Source organism: Microtus pennsylvanicus, chromosome 7 (genome assembly GCF_037038515.1).
Source record: "Microtus pennsylvanicus isolate mMicPen1 chromosome 7, mMicPen1.hap1, whole genome shotgun sequence".
Taxonomy (NCBI): domain Eukaryota; kingdom Metazoa; phylum Chordata; class Mammalia; order Rodentia; family Cricetidae; genus Microtus; species Microtus pennsylvanicus.
Window position 1 is genome coordinate 77989573 of NC_134585.1, and position 17169 is coordinate 78006741.

The window sequence follows — 17169 nt, forward strand, 5'->3', positions numbered from 1 at the left end:
GATCGTAATCTGGGCACAACAGTTCCTAGCCATCCAGATGTCAGGCTTGGGCTCCCTTTTATGGCATGTTTTTTTTTTTTTAACATGGGTTTAACAAATGGGTTTAAGATCTCTGAGCCAAATATTGAAGGTTCTGCTTAGGAAGTCCTGACAAACCCTCCCCCAAACACAGCTCACTGAATGTTTTACACCACTGATGATTCATTTCTGTGGTCAAATGGTTTCTGTTTCTCATAACTTCACCCACTGCAAAAAGTTACAGTGCATTTCAGCATTTGTTCACTTGGGAAAATCCAGAAAGCCTCACAAGATTGCAGGAGGATAGCACGGACAAGAGGCAGAGCCCTTCCACCCACACCGAGCAGCAAGAGCAGGTAAGAAGGGGCACTTGATCTTGCTAGGTCTTGGGATTTCTGCTCTGGAACATGGGATCATCAGCCTGGACAGGAATGAGATATCTTTTTTTTAAAAAAAAAAAAAAACTAGTATGCCTAGAAAAGTCTGCTCCTGGGCATGGTTGTGGCACAGCAGCAGATGATCCTGGGTGGATTATCAGGGCAGCCAGTCTCTAAGGGCCACCACTAAACTTATTTTGAATTAGGGACCAGAAGACATGTGGCTGAAACAGGGCAGGGTATGTACTGGGATTGTCTTTCTCAGTGTTCACCTGTCTCTGCTGACAGGGACACAGTTAAATACCTATGGTCAGTGATGGAGCAGAGCTGCTCCTGAAAGGGCTGCCTGTGGCTGATTTTCATGAGGGGAAACAGAATGAGATGCAGGATGAATAGCCACCACCTTGGAGAAGGATAAAGGAAAGAAATGCTATGTTGGTGTGAGAACACAAAGGGCATAAGAGATAATGTCTGTTCTAGAGCTTACTATGAGTGATTGATGATCCCATAACACAAATCCAGCTTACCACATACACAATGTTTCAACTTGACAAGTTTCTTGAAGTTTCTGTAGAAACAGAATAAAGAAAGTCATAGATCAAGGTACTTTTAAGATGTATTCGTAACAACATGGGCAGGCAGATTATGGCAATATGGGGGAGTTTCATATAGGCCTTTTGATGCAAGAAATGGCTATGGAGGCAGCTAAAGATAGCCCAAGAAAATCTGGCTCCAGACATTACAACATTCCAGCTCTCTACAAACACACAAATTCTAATTAGTCAGCTATCTTTGTAGGGTTGTTGACCCAGTTGTGACTGTTTTCTGGGAATCTCAGTTCACAGCTGAAATCCAAAGTGAAAGATGAAGGATAGGCAATTGCCATCACACATCTGATCTTGGATGCCAAGTGAATTTCCTCCTTGATTCAGAAGATTGGTTCATTCCTCAGGTCCTTGTACTTCTTTACCCTCCCTGCAAGATCAGCCAGCTCCTAGCCTCTGATTCCCAGTGTTTTTCTTCCTTCCCTTTCCATTTCTCCTTTCTCTACCAAATTGAAAACAAAACAGAAAACCTAAGGAGAATGGCAGAAAGTTATTATTTGAACTACCAGCTCCATACCAGCTTTCTTGCTCTTTATACCACTGTTGCTTTCTGCAATATCCAGCATTTGCATAGTTGGGTTTAGTCTCATTTGATGTGAGTCTAATCCCTGCTTTTATTCATTACTCATTCACAGCTAATAAAAATTTCATTTCAAGGCACAGTTCACACTCTTTGGAAGAGTCACTATCACATATTTCCATAAATTTTGCAAAAACCACATTATGTTGGTTCTGTTGCCGAAATGACAATGTTATTAAATCTGTGCATAGACACTCATGGCCATGGCATGAGAATAACTACTAGGTTAGATAGAGTGAATACTGATGTGGGCTCCCCCTCTGTATGCTGTGAATACCATTGGTTAATAAAGAAACTGTCTTGGCCTGTGATAGGGCAAAAGAATAGAGCTAGGCAGGGAAAACTAAACTGAATTCTGGGAGAAAGAAGGTTGAGTTAGAGAGAAGCCATGTAGCCCTGCTGTAGACAGACACTGGAACTTTAGCAGGTAAGCTTCAGCCAAGTGGCGATGCACAGATTAATAGAAATGGGTTAAATTAAGATATAAGTGTTAGCCAATAAGAATATATAGCTATCTGGCCAAGCAGTGATTTAATTAATACAGTTTCTGTGTGATTATTTTGGGTCAGAGCTGCTGGGCAGCCAGGAAACAAACAAGGGGCCTCTTTCCAAGAGAATACGTTTTATAATCTCTAGAAATTCTGGGTAAAACATGGTATAAGTACTAATACATAGAATTAATACATTTTATAATATTTAGGAACTATTGTATGGGCATGCATCGATCAATGAAGCATTAATGCCATGGGTCTAGATTCATTATAATGGTAAACTAATCAATAAATGAATATTTGATTGATCATATAAGCTGCAATATAAAAAACAATTTCTTTAAATCTGATTTAATTTTCTACTGATGTTTACTAGAAAATCTTTAGTTAGGAAATTTTTCATTGAAAAATAAACAGAATATTTGCATTGTGAGCAGTGGAATTTGTCACTGTCACCTTATAAATGAAATTCTTCAATAATATCTTAAACTTCTTAGGTTATACAGGTCCTCCTTCACCTATGTCTCTGATGCACCCAACACTGTTGCCATTTTTGAGAGCTTCATAACTCTACCTTCAAAGAGAAAGAAAAAAATTCTAGTTAATCTCACCTCTTACTCCCTAGGCAGGAAACAAGACTGAACAATGGTGTCAGAGGTCCACATGCCAGGCCCTGTGTGCCTCATTGAGAATGTGAAAGGGCAACTGGGAGCCAACCAGGAGGCTCTGCAGATCCTGTCTGCCTTCAAGCAGCCAGTGGTAGTGGTGGCCATTGTGGGCTTCTACCGCACAGGCAAGTCCTACTTGATGAACAAGCTGGCTGGGAAGAAATCAGGTGAGTGCTTCCAACACAGCTGTGCTGTATCCATGACCACTCATATTGTCTGCTTCCTGCAGGAGAGTGTAAAGAATTTAATCCTCCAGTCACAGTTGAATGCTGGTATCCTTTATGTTGTCTATGTCTGTTTGCTTTTGTTTTTGAGACAACATTCTGCTATATAGCACAAGCAGGCCTTTAGCTCAGCATATAGGCCAAGCTAACCCTGAACTCATGCCTTGGCCTTTTGGGAGCTGATTACTGGACTGCACCTTACCTCTAACTCCTAGTTTCCCTTCTAAAAGTACAACTAGCTCATTTCCTAGAAGCAAAAAGGCAGTAATAAAGATAATTTGATTTATGAGTTAATAAACTTAAAGTATTGCTTAAATGGTAGTGTAATAACAGCAAGTTTCTACTGATCTTTAAGGTTAAAGGCTATCTTCAAAATGCAAGATTCTGTCCCACCTGGTCCCACAGCCATGCAGTCCCAAAGAAATACACAGTGGCTTGTAGTAATTATAAACTGTTTGGCCTATTAGTTCAGGCTTATTATTAACTAGCTCTTACAACTTAAATTAACCCATAATTCTTATCTATGTTTGACCATGCAGCTTGGTACCTTTTTCCATTAAGGCAGTCTTATCTTGCTTCCTCTGCATCTGGCTGGTGACTGTTTCTCTGGCTTTCATCTTCCCAGAGTTCTCCTACTCTGGTCATCCCACCTATGCTTCCTGCCTGGCTACTGGCCAATTAGTATTTTATTAAAACAATATGAGTGAAAATCTTTAAAGTGTACAAGGGTACAAGAGGATTGTCCTACAACATTTCCCCCTTTTTTTCTTTTCTAAACAAGAACCATCAATCTAATCTCCTTTCTTTAGCTTTTTTTTCTGATAATTTTCTGTAACAACTTGTAACCAACACTCTAAACAATGACAAACATCCATAATCCATTTTGGGGCATGTGGGTGTCATTTTTCTAGACTACTTCCTCCTAATTGGAGTCACTGATGATCTTTGGGGGATCCAAAGAAAATTTAGGATTATGGCCAAATCTTTACTGAAGTATTCTGTGAGTCTGGATCACCTCAACCAGTCACCTTGAAACTGTTCTGGATGTAGAACTCAGAGCAAACTGCAACAGATGTGCTCTGAATAAATGGACACCTGGGCCATCTGCTACTCTTAGAGATTCTTCAGTGGGTCTTCCTAAATCAAACCTTATTTTCCTTAACTCAGAATGAACCCACAGGCTCTAATTTCCTGTGGAAACTAAAGCAAACTTCTTCTCCAAAGTAACATATCTTTTGACCTAAATTTTGAATCAAGTCATTTTCAAAATATATTGGTTGGATTAATGCAGCAGCATTTATAAGCAAATATCTTTCAGCAGATGTTGCCCCTTCCTCATCAACCAAACAATTCAAGGCAAACATAATAACATACAGTATCCTGACTTTCTGTGTATTTTCCACCATTGTGTGACTGTTTTTACTATATTTATTTTATTTTTACTTTTTTTTGAGACAGGGTTTCTCTGTATATCTTTGGATGTATTGGAACTCCCTCTATTGACCAGACCGGCCTTGATCTCACAGAGATCTTTCTGCCACTAACTCCCCAGTGCTAGATTAAAAGTGTGTGCCACCACACCCGACTATCTATTTATTTTTAAAAAGACTTTCTATATCCTTTTTTGTTTCTCTCCCAAGCCTACACATATATATTTTAAATACACTGTAAACTATTTAGAGGGTTTTGTTTGGAGGGTCTGAATCTTTAATTTGCTAAATACCATGAGTAGGATTAAAGCCACTGTTTTGGTGGCTGGATCTGTCCCACTCTTTGGCTGTCTGAGAGTCTAGCTTCATGACAGAGGTACTGTCAAGAGCCATGCTTGATGCCACAACTCTGTGGAGTTTTCAGGCCCATGCTACCACAAAGAAACTTGCCACTGGCTGCTTTTAAACACCATTTAAGTGTTTAGTAACAGGGCCTTTAAAGGAGCAGCCACGCAGTTTTTGCTGTTAACATTGAGTCAGGAAGTCTCTCTTAAAGGATCCGTGCTTCTGTTTGCTGCCTGCAAACAAGAGCCTACTGGAGTAAAGATGGTTACCAAGAAGTTGTGCTTGACTCTGTTCTTGTCTGTCTAGAATCATTTATTTTTGCTTTCTCAGGCTTTATGTGGAATTTCTTGTCAAACATTTGGGCACCATTTGTACATGGAAGTTTCTGTCCTGCCTGGTCTCACAGCTCTTCAGTCACAAAGAAACACATAGAGGCTTATATTAATTACAAACTCTTTAGCCTATTAGTTCACGCTTATTATTAACTAGTTGTTACAATTTAAATTAATCCATAATTCTTATCTATGTTTAGCCATACAGCTTTGGACCTTTTCTCAGTAAAACATTCTCATCTTGTTTCCTCTGCATCTGACTTGCAACTGAGTCTCTGTCTTTTCCAGAATAGTCCTAGTCTGGTTGTCCCACCTATACTTCCTACCTGGCTAATTGGCATTTTATTAAACCAATATGAGTGACAAATCTTTACAGTACACAAGAGTATTATCCCACAGCACTATCTATATTATATGTACTGACTTTTTTATTATTGTAAGTTATATAAGATTCATCTTTATAATTTTTAAGTATTTACTTCTGAAGCATTAAACAAATTTGCATCTATTTTCAGCATCCTTCTTTACAAGTAGCTCATTGACCATCCTATACCATATACTACATGCTATATCTACGAATTTGACTGTCCTAGGAATGTACATTCAGAAAAAACTGGGGGATTTTGTGACTGGTTCTTTCAAGTACCATGGTACCTTTAAGGTTTGTCACTGTAAGAAAAGTGTTCCAAAATCCTATTCCTTCTGGTGGTTCAGTGATAAAGTATGTTTAAAATTGCTAATCTGTTTGCCTGTAGACAAGACAGCTGGGTACTCTGAATGATGCTGACATAAAGACGGCTATTGAGACACCTGTATTAGTACAGATTTTCAGGTTTTCTTGGTCGTATTAGTCTTATCACGGATAAAATGCCTGATGAAACAATGTAAGGAAGAAGGATTTAGTACAGGGGATATCATTTCATCATGGCAGGGGAGACAGGACTATGTGGAGTAGTGGCATTTCAATTGCATTTTTGTAGTAATGAGCGGCGGGCTGTGTCCCTGGCGCCCGGCCGCCCACACGGCTAGCTTTACCAGAAATAATTACACTGAAACTGTATTCTTTTAAACACTGCTTGGCCCATTAGCTCTAGCCTCTTACTGGCTAGCTCTCACGTCTAGATTAACCCATTTCTAATATTCTGTGTGGCACCACGAGCTGGCTTACCAGGATAGATCTTAACCTGCGTCTGTCTGGAGTGGGAGAATCATGGCAACTCCTGACTAGGCTTCTTTCTCCCAGCATTCTGTTCTGTCTACTCTGCCTACCTAATTTTCTGTCCTATTAAAGGGCTAAGGCAGTTTCTTTATTTAACCGATGAAATCAACACAAAACAGAAGACTCCCACATCACATTTTAATAGATAAAGCTTGACTGAAAATCTGAGAGGAAAACAGTCCCACTGGTCAGCCTTACAGACCAGGTAATGGTAACACACACCTTTAATACCAGTAACCACATTAATTTGCCATAGAAACCTGGCAATGCATGACTTTAATCTCAGTGGTGCACGCTTTTAATCCCAGCCCTAGAGAGAATTATAAAATGAGAGGGAACAACACTCAGTCACAGTCTCATTCTGAGATTTCTGGAGCCAGGATTGCCATTTTGGACTTAGGTTGAGGTAAGAGAAATTTTGCTTTTCTGACCATCAGTTTGAACCCAATATCAGTTTTCTGAGATTTTATTGATCATGCATCATTTGGCAGCCAACATGAGGCTTTAATTTGGGGAAGGGAACAAGAAAGGGAGGAGGTAAGGGGAGAGAATGACTTCTCGAGAAAGGCACAGCAGAGAAGGGGAAACATCTTACTGGGACCAAATGTCCCCAAATGGTTCCACAGAACCTGGACAGTGTTCATGCAACCAGATACTCCAGGACATGGCCAGCACCCCAGTTTTTTCAGGTCCCACTAAGATCCCAATGCCCACATGTCCGCAGTTAGCAGTCTTAAGAACCTGGTGCCCTCATTTTCCACCCCACTTGCCATCCTTAACTCACTTTTTATTATAGACAAAAGGGAAGAATGAAGCATGATTATTAAAAGCTCAGAGAAATTGGGGTTCAACCTGAAGATCTGAAAAGTAAAGCAGCCAGTCACTGGCTCTTACCTCTACTTCAATCTGAAATGGAGATCCTGCCTCCAGGAGTCTCACAGTGGGACTGTGTTGGAGAGTTGTTTCCTCCCATTTTATAATCTTTCCTAGTTGTGGGATTAAAGGCATGCACTGCCCCGTTTCTACAGCAACTAGTGTAGCTAATAGGATTAAAGGTGTGTGTTACTACTGCCTGGCTGTAAGGTTAGCCACTGGGTCTGTTTGACTCTCCCAATCATTAGGCAAGCTTTATTCATTAAAGTACAATTGAAATGCCACTATAAGGTATGGTGGTAGGAGTTTGTGGCTTGTCCGTATCATGGCTGACCAGGAAGCAGAGAGCAGAGGGCCAATGTTATAACATTCGAAGGCCTGCCCTCTGGTAGCCAGGTCCTACCTCCTAATGCTTTCATATGTCCCAACACAGTGCCACTAACTGGGGACCAAGTATTCAGATACATGGTCCTATGATGAACATTTACATTCAAACCATATTATTTTGCCTTGGCCCCCAAAGGCAGTTAGATCAACTACAAAAGTCCACACAATCTTATAGTTCTAGCAGCATATGAAAGTCTAGCAGCTCATCTGAGACTCAAAGCAACCTGTAATATACAATGGTACAGAATAAGCATCCCCATTTCCAGTGTTCAGGGGAACAGGAAGGACAGAATACATCATAGCAAGACTGAACCCAGAAGGGCAAACACCTAACCCTGTCTTTCCATATGCAGCATATAGGGCATATGGTGGCCTTTTCTAGAGAACAGCAGCTTACAGACGCTGGCTCTAGGGTCCTGCTATTTATAGGATACAAAGGTTTTATCTAGCTAGGTCCACTCATTGACTCCAGCTTTCCTCAGAGAAAATCCCACAGTCCTGGCATCTCAAACTTCCTGGGGTCTCCATTGTTACCTCAGCTTTACCCCCACCACTTCACATATAGCACTGCATGAGAGAGACTGACCCTGCTACATGTTTTCTGTGGAACGTTAATGAAAGTTTGGAGGTCTTGTGACTTGCATTATGCATATCTGAAAACTTATTTCTGTTACATCTCTAACTATGAGATCAGCCCTAGCTTTGGCTTCAGCTAATTCTCCTGACTTGATTGAGCTGATTTTTCAAAAGATATTTATTTCAATTTTACGGCTATGAGTATTTTGTCTGAGTGTCATGTACATGCCTGGTATTCACAGATGTTATAAGGGACATAAACTCCCTGAAACTGGAGTTATAGACAGGTTTGAGCTGTTGTGTAGACTCTGAGAACCAAACTGTTGACCTCTGCAAGAACAGTAGGCACACTTAATCAATAAGTTATGTTTTTCTTTGATTATGCTAATTTTGTAATCACTTCCAGGAAGCCCTTTTTCCTACACATCTAATCTCTTTTCCTCTCTGCTTTCCAGGCTTCTCTCTGGGCTCCACAGTGCAGTCTCACACCAAGGGGATCTGGATGTGGTGTGTGCCTCATCCCCAGAAGGCAGACACCACCTTAGTTCTGCTTGACACAGAGGGCTTGGGTGATGTTGAAAAAGTAAGAATTGGGGGCACAGACTGCAATTCATCCCCTAATTTCTGAATATTCTTCATTGTTCTCTATGTTGCCTTAAAGGTGGTATGTATGCATGTATGTAAGTATTGTGTATGAGCATGTGCCTGTGTGTATGTTACATACTCCCCCAGTATATGTTCTACGTGGCATATGTGTAGATTAGAGCAAAACGGGAGGTCAGTTCTCTTTTCCACCATGTGACTTCTAGAGATTGAACCCAGGGTCTAAGGTTGGGCAGTAAGCCTTTTTACCCACCAAGCCTTCTCATTGGAACTGTGATTTTAAAATAAGAGTTTATACTTCATAATAGCATACCTTTCACATTTATTACATAACATGTGCTATGTTTAACCAAAAAATAAGGGAACTTGCCCCAAGACTGAGTCCTAGACCAGCAGGATGGTAGTCTGCAGTACGGAAACACTAGCAGACTAAGCAGCACCAGTGAGAATCATCACAAGTACAATTGCAAACCAAAAGAGCGTTCACTCTGCAGGTGCTGTGGACAGCATCTGTTAGTTGATTGCTGTTTCTTTTGTTTAGTTTTGCACCTTGTATAGGTCACAAAGGTGTTTTGTTTCCTAGGTTAAAATCCCCTCTAACTTAGTATGCTCTACCACTTCTGATCTAGAAAGTGACAGAAGAACAAAACATAATCCTTGCCCATGTGTGTTCGTACTTCCAGGGTGACAACCAGAACGACTGCTGGATCTTTGCCCTGGCTGTACTTCTAAGCAGCACCTTTGTGTACAACAGCATAGGAGCCATCAACCAGCAGGCCATGGACCAGCTGCAGTATCCTTTCTGAGGGCCAAAACAGCACCAGAACACGTGGAGTGGCCTAGCCTCCTAAACCAGCTCCATGACTCTGACTCTTGGTTAATGAACTATAAAACAAACAAACAAAAAACCTCACATATATGTAGCTACAGCATCCACATTGATGTTAGGAACAAGGCAAATGAAGGTTCGGTGCTAGGGTCACCTGGAGCTGTGGTTGGTCCTCTGGTTGTTTCTGGGGTTTTCCTTAGTTATCTGTTCAGCTATGTGACAGAGCTGACAGACAGAATCAGAACAAGATCCTCATCTGACCAGGATGAGGTGGATGCCTCAGATGAGTTTGTGAGCTTCTTCCCGGATTTCGTGTGGGCTGTGAGGGACTTCTCTCTTGAGCTGAAAATAAATGGAAAACCCATCTCTGCAGATGAATACCTAGAGAATAGCCTGAGACTTATATATGGTAGGAGACTTACAACTGCTGAATGAGAATGCTAATTAAACCCCTGATAATTCAGATGTTTCTATCTATAATTTTCTTACACCTGCAGCTTCTATTTCTTCTAACTAGTACTCCTAAAGATTAGCCCTTAATACATGATTTAATATATTGACTTAAATATTTTCTTTCTTGTACAAAAAATTTGTCTTGCACCTTTACCTATATAGTGATTAATTTGATTTCTTGCCTTCTGAGTTATTTTTATATTGAAGCAGAGAATATGGTACATATGAAGATATATTTGAGAAAGGTGGGGCAAGTGTTACCAATATCCTAGTCCAACATTTGGTACAGTGTGGCCCCACACAGTTGGTGTTCTTCCAGGAGTCTTTAGAAATAAAATGACATTGTACTTGAGGATTTACATATTGTCAAAATACACAGTATATCTACAGTAAGTAAAGTGAATATTTAGAATGAAGCCCATTTCCCTGAGAAGTCTAACAGAGCATTCAGCCTTTCCTAGACTGAAAATCTTTAAAGCAAATATCACCCCTACTTTTCTGTTTTTTTTTATTTGTGTTTTCAGGGTCTCACCTTCTGACTCAGGTTGGCCTTAACTTAAAATCCTCCTTCCCCAGCTTCTAGAAAGCTAGGATTACAAAACCTCACAGGATCAAATTTTAAAATGTATGCTCACTTTGCATTGATGGCTGAAAGTTCTGTTTTTGCTCTATCTAGGTACTGGCCAAAGAGATAAAGAAAAAGAATTAAATATGCCTAGGCTCTGTATCCACAAGTTCTTCCCAAAGAAGAAATGCTTTGTCTTTGAGAGGCCAGCACAGGGGAAGAAGCTTGGCCAGCTGGAATCACTAAAGGATCATGACCTGGACTCTGACTTTGTGGAACAGGTGGCAGATTTCTGTTCCTACGTGTTCAGCTGTTCCAAGGTTAAAAGGCTTTCAGGAGGCATCAAGGTCAATGGACCACGTGAGTCCCTTCCCAGTCTTTTTGCTAACTGGTTAGGCCAGAGCATCATGTGATAGCAATGACCAACTTCAGCCTTGAAGAAATGTAGGCCCATACCACTGTAGTGTGAAGCTGTAGATGGTTCCACAATTTATGATATATTTTGTCTATCACTTTTTTTTGGATAAAGAGAAAAGAGACAAAAACAACACCTTTTAAATTACTCTAGAAAACTGTACCTGCAATCACTAGACAGCAAATAAACAAGTATGACCTTTAAACTTTGATGTAAGTTCAATAAAATCCACACAGAACTTGTCATTATCACATTAGCACATACAGAAAGTTTTCTTGGGCAAAGCAAACTATTCTAATCAACCTGATGGGGAATTTCTGACTGAGAGTGCGTGTTTTATTACAAAAGTGGAGTGAAATGCTTACTGTGGACAGGGATGGTGACAGACAAAAATGGGGGAGGTGTGGAGCCCATTCTCATGACACAAACATTCTATAGACACAGGTCCATGCAAGGATGGAGATCCAGTCTTCTTAGCCTTTGGGGTATCACACATCTCAGGAGAGGATCTTGCCTAAGAGGAAGGTCTAATTTTTTTCAAAGTGAGGTAGAGGCTGAGATGTTTCTGTCTGTCATTCCTCCAAATGATACTGAGAACACTGATTCTTTAAAGCACCAATGATTGTCATATCCAGAATTACACAGAGTAGTGTTTCCTTCGTCCATCTCTAGCAAATATTGTCACCTGTTTCCTGGTTGTAGGACTAGAGAGCTTGGTGACAACCTATATCAACACTATCAACAGTGGAAGTTTGCCTTGCCTGGAGAATGCTGTTCTGGCTTTGTCCCAGACAGAGAATGCAGCTGCAGTGCAAAAGGCCATTGCCTACTATGACCAGCAGATGAGCCAGAAGTTGCAGCTGCCCACAGAGACCCTCCAGGAGCTGCTGGACCTGCACAGGGCCAGTGAGAAAGAAGCCATCAAGATCTTCATGGAGAATTCCTTCAAAGACATTAATCAAGTGTTCCTAATGCAAGTAATGGTAATATTTCTCTTAAGTTTACCTGGAAGTAGATTTTGAAAGGCAACTTGCTGTGAGGAAAAGAAAGCAGTATTTGAGGCAGGCAGCTGCTATTAAATTTTAAAGTAGTAAGAGCTACTTTTTAGTAATCATGCCAAATATGACAAAATGGATTATCATAGACTCAAAACTTAAAATATCTGTCCTTTCAATATAAGCTAGTAGCATCTCTCCTTTACTAAGTACAGAGAAGTAATTAGAATGTCTGATCAAGCTGCATGCTCAGTGCCCGTAGACTGATTCAATGCTCAATCCAGTGGCAAAGAATTTTTTTTATTTCATGGGGCATCTCTGGTCCAGTATGGAAAAAACAGTTTACCTCTAAAAGTGTAAATCTCTGCTTTGAACTTCACTGCCAAGGAGCAAGGGAGACATCAGTAAAAGCTGGCATCAGAGGAAGGATGTGGTTATAGTCAGTGCTTATAAGTTTTCCTTCAGTTGTTTGGGGTTTTGTGTTGGTTGTCGTCAGGCTTCTTACCCTTCTTAATGTTTTTCTTTTCATTTTTACATCAAAGACCAGATTAGAAGCAAAGCTTGAAGAATTCTTTAAGAAGAATGCACAGGTGTCCTCAGACCACTGCTCGGCTCTGCTTCAGGGTATTTTCAGTCCTCTAGAAGAAGACTTGAAGCACGGGATTTATTTTAAACCAGGGGGATACTTTATTTTTATGCGGAAGATACGGGAGTTGAAGAAAAAGTACTATGAGGAACCTAGGAAGGGGGTTCAGGTAAACAAGGTTACGTGTGTTCTAGGAAGCTTCTGACCTTCTTCACAGTACAGTATGACCCTAAGCATCACTATGAGCATTACTGTCTGTATTCTAGGCATTTGCTCCTTCAACATCACATACGTGAAGGCTGTCACACTTGATGTGTCCTGCATACTCATCAGAGACAGTGCAATCACTCAACACTTGAGTTCACACTGGACAATCACATTAACCACCAATGTGACTGTTATCCTGTGTTTAAGCTGGACTCTTTGTGTTGAAAGGACCCAAGATAATTCCGAAGTTAGGCTAGGCATCACTATAGTAAAGGGAGGATATGACGATAGGCACAAAAGCTTTCACTCATTCCTGCTGTTAACTTCATGTTTTCTGAACTTGAAGGCTGAAGAAGTTCTGCAGAAATTTTTGCAATCAAAGGAAGAAGTGAGTGATGCAGTTCTACAGACAGATCAGACTCTGACAGAAAAGGAAAAGGAGACTGAAGGTAAGGCACAACTTAATGGACTACATGCCCTCAAAAGCTGTGGAATGTTTAGATTATTTTTAAAACCGGGACCTTCAAGCAAACTTAAAGGACAAAGCTGTGTCTCGGTGGCTAGTATCAGACATGGTAGTACTATGACGTCAGCAATAACAATGGAGCAGGTGAGGAAGAGAGCATCACACACTGAATTTACATATTCCTTCTTGATTGCCTTCCCAGTGGAGCGTGTGAGAGCTGAAGCCACCTGGGCTATAGCAAGAATGCAGGAGGAAATGCAACAGGAGACTAAGCAGTTGCTGCAACAGAAAAAGAGTCACGAGAAACATATTAAAGTGTTGACTGAGAAGATGGAGGAGGCCCAGGCCCAGTTGAGGGAGGAGCAGAGAGCATGTCAGAAGATATCTTGGGTATTTAAATTACACCAACTTCAATGTTCTCTTCATTTAGAAAATATTTTAAAATGTGTGTGTATGTATGTATGTATGTATGAATTTGCACATGTGCATGTAGTTAGTAGCTGTAAAGTCCCAAAGGGAGAGTCAGATTCCCCGGACCTGGAGATATATGTGTTTATGAGCCACCTAACTTCAATGTTTGGACCTGATTTCCAGTCTGTACTACACTCTGCCACTGAGCCATCTAAGTTTCCTCTTCTTTCCATTTCTGTTCATCAAGAAATTTAATGAAGCCTAAAGGCCAAGCCTGATCCCATCTGCTGTTAATTCCTAAATATCTGCTTGATAGTCTGTAGCCCATATCTGGTGATTAAGTGATCGATGACTAATGATATCACACTAAGTCATTTAGTAATATATATGCTATATTTTCTCAGCTATGTTCTTTGTTTTATATTTTTATTTATTTCTTAAGACTCAATGAACCAAGAACTATATTCCTATTACATAGAAGAAAGAAACACAGGTTCACTTAAGATTAAATATACTATCTTAGTACTTTGGAAGTAGAGACAGAAGGATCAAAAAGTCAAAATCATCCTCAGCTCTATAGGGATTCAAAATCCACTAGGACAATAGCTCCTGTCACAAAAATATCACTATTTATGAACACATACAATAGATTAAGCTGTTTTTTCCCATAGTGGTATCCACAACGGTAGTTTTCTGTCTCACCTGGTATGAGTTTGTTCTTAAGAGAGTGCTGATGAGGAGAGGAACTATTTAACTCTCCAACTATGTAACAGTCTATCTGTCACTCTGTTTTCCTATACTCTGCTTTCAATTTGTGTTCAGTTGGGAGTTAGATGAGGAAATTCATTATCTTCAGTCTGGGACGCTCATTTTCTTACCTGTCATCTGTCACCCTGCTACCAAGTCTTGGAAGCTTACACTAAATTTCTCCTTCCCACCCCTTCTCTTCTTTCTCTTCTCTTCTCTTCTCTTCTCTTCTCTTCTCTTCTCTTCTCTTCTCTTCTCTTCTCTTCTCTTCTCTCTCTCTCTCTCTCTCTCTCTCTCTCTCTCTCTCTCTCTCTCTCTCTCTGTATACACCTGTGTGTATATGTCAGTGCTTGTTCATCTATGCACATGGATGTGAAGACCAGAGATTTACTTTCAATTTCCTCCATCACCCTCCACAGTATTTTAGACAGGGTCTCTTACTGAACCTCAAGATCACTGATGAAGCTACTGGCATCGTTAGCTACTGGCTGCTGAGTTTTAAAGATCTGCCAATATCTGCCTTACAGGTCTGGTATTGAAGAAGAGTGGGGTATCTAGTTCTTACTTTGGATTCTAGCAGGCATGTTTCTGATTCAGCCATATCCTTATCCTCTACTCCTGGTAAATTTCTTAGACTAAGATTCAGAGCCTTAGTTAGATATTCAGAATTCATTTCTGTACTTAATGTTTACATAAGGGGTGAGTAGGGGTATGCATTAAGTCTAATGATGCAATTTGAAGACAAACTCATGATTAAGATTACCTACAGAGGTTATAAACAACTGATGAGGGAAAAAAATCAATACTGGTAGCTTAGGTTCATCAATAGAACTATTTCTTAGTTAAAGGAGTCCTAAGAAAAGTGACTACAGCTACCCAAGAAAAAGATTAATTTGAGAAGGAGGCTAAAAATTCCAAAAAGGAAAAGCAAAAGCAAACCTCTGATCATTTAAATTTACTCACAAAAAATAAAAGATTATAATTCAAGAAAAAATAAGTTTGAGAAAAAAATTAAGAAATTAATAATAAAAATTATGATGAAAACTGCATAGAACATAAGGATCAACCCAGTACAATATTCATTGTCTCTGTCACTTTTTAGGAATGTGCAGAACTACGGGAGGAGAATGAAAGAAGGAGAAAGTGTTGGAGATGTTTGGTATGCTAAAGGCCTAAAGAGTAATGCTATCCTGCCATTCAAAGCAGAACTGAAAAGGGTATAGAATTTGGAACAAGAGTGACTCTACATGGAACACAAATTAAAAATATGCAAAGATGTTCAGTGCAATCATTGAAATCATATTCATCTTCATATAAGATTGGGTACCAAAGATGCCATTGGTGTCTTTATCACAAAATAGGTACCAACAACACCACTTAAAAGAGAGGCCCCTGTCCAGGTGATCTCAAGACACTTATTATATTATTAAGTATTGGTTCATAATTAGGAATCCAGTTGTCCAAGGATGTGATAGGTCTAAAGGACAGGGATAACCAACCTTATTTCCCACAATGTAAAGTTTTCCATTGTATGAAATATCAAAACACTCAACCTTTCAGCAGTGGAACTATTTGTGGACACTGATGATGGATAACCCTATGAACACACTCCATTATAAATCAAGACACCTTCCTGGAGATGAGATATCCAAAGGAAGATGGAAGAATCCATTACCATGACAAGAAGCTGTTTTACAGGTCCATGGGCCAATGAAGGGAATGTTTCAGTACATGGAGACTGAAATTGTTACATTACTTTTCTAAGCTTTAATATTTAACACTGATTGCATGCTAACATGATGTCAACAAAGCATAATGTAGACCTCAAGGATGACTTTAAATGATGATGGGTAATCTACAGTATCAAAGGTATTTTAATGGTTTATTTGTAACCATAAACTTACTCCACTCTTTTCCATTTTTTAGCAGTTATACCTGAAATCCTTTTGATTTTTCCACAAGCAGAATAAAGATTATTTTCCCATATTTTCGACCAACTCTTAGTATTAAGGCATATATATAAAATATACTCCAACTTACCAGAAGTGCAAAGTAAGTGGTTAACAGTTTTTAAAGGGATCAAGAACTGTTGGGGGCTGTGGCTCAGTGGGTAAAATACTTGCTGTGCAAACATAGCACAAAAATTCAGACCTTTTCTCCCATGTGTAACAAACCAGATATGGTGGCACACACCTGGAAGCCGAGCACTGAAGTTGGGGAAAGGCAGACAGAATGATCCTTGGGTTCTACTAGTCAGTCAGCCTAGTCAACAAATGGGCTCTGGGTTTACTGAGAGACCCCATTTCAAAAATAATAGGGAGAGCAAGTGAGAACAGAGTCAGCACACTTTGCCTGCAGGACCATGAGAAATCAAGCTGGAATGAAACTAGACTCTCTTTTGCTGAATGGTTCTCATGGAAGCAAAAAGAAGTATGCAGGTTGCTGAGGAGAGCTGTCACCAACAGCCCTGCTGAGGTATGAGACTTCCCTCCTCCAGCTTCCAACATGCTAGGCAGGATGTGATCACTGGAGTGGCTCACTGATTGTGAGTGCCTTCTGATTAGATTTAAGGCCAACTCCATCTGAATGCAAATCTGATACTGAAAGCCAGGGCAAAGACCATGACTAAAGGGAGTTGGGTCATGGGCCCTACTGGGGAAGCCACTTATATTGATTTTTAGGTGCATGTGATGTCCCTGAAAAAAATTTCCTTCTGAACATTTGTTGGTGTCATTATGGGCACAAGACTGAAAGTGAAAGCAGACAG

General features: G+C 40.1%; 1 protein-coding gene across 3 annotated transcripts; it reads left to right on the top strand.

Moving 5' to 3' along the window:
* Positions 1–270: 270 nt before the first annotated feature.
* On the top strand, positions 271–16388 carry LOC142854843 (guanylate-binding protein 1-like). Of its 3 annotated transcripts, XM_075981187.1 has the most exons (12): positions 286–374; positions 2697–2906; positions 8581–8708; positions 9412–9521; positions 9770–9966; positions 10687–10935; positions 11693–11973; positions 12528–12740; positions 13125–13227; positions 13447–13634; positions 14822–14929; positions 15505–15690. In XM_075981187.1, the coding sequence occupies exons 2-12, from the start codon at positions 2717–2719 to the stop codon at positions 15568–15570; spliced, it is 1833 nt and encodes a 610-aa protein (XP_075837302.1). In that variant the 5' UTR covers positions 286–374; positions 2697–2716; the 3' UTR covers positions 15571–15690. The 3 variants fall into 3 exon arrangements, with proteins under 3 accessions (XP_075837303.1, XP_075837302.1, XP_075837301.1); XM_075981188.1 differs by lacking the exon at positions 14822–14929 and having other exon boundaries at positions 271–374; positions 15505–16388; XM_075981186.1 differs by lacking the exons at positions 14822–14929; positions 15505–15690 and having other exon boundaries at positions 13447–13995.
* Positions 16389–17169: the final 781 nt, after the last annotated feature.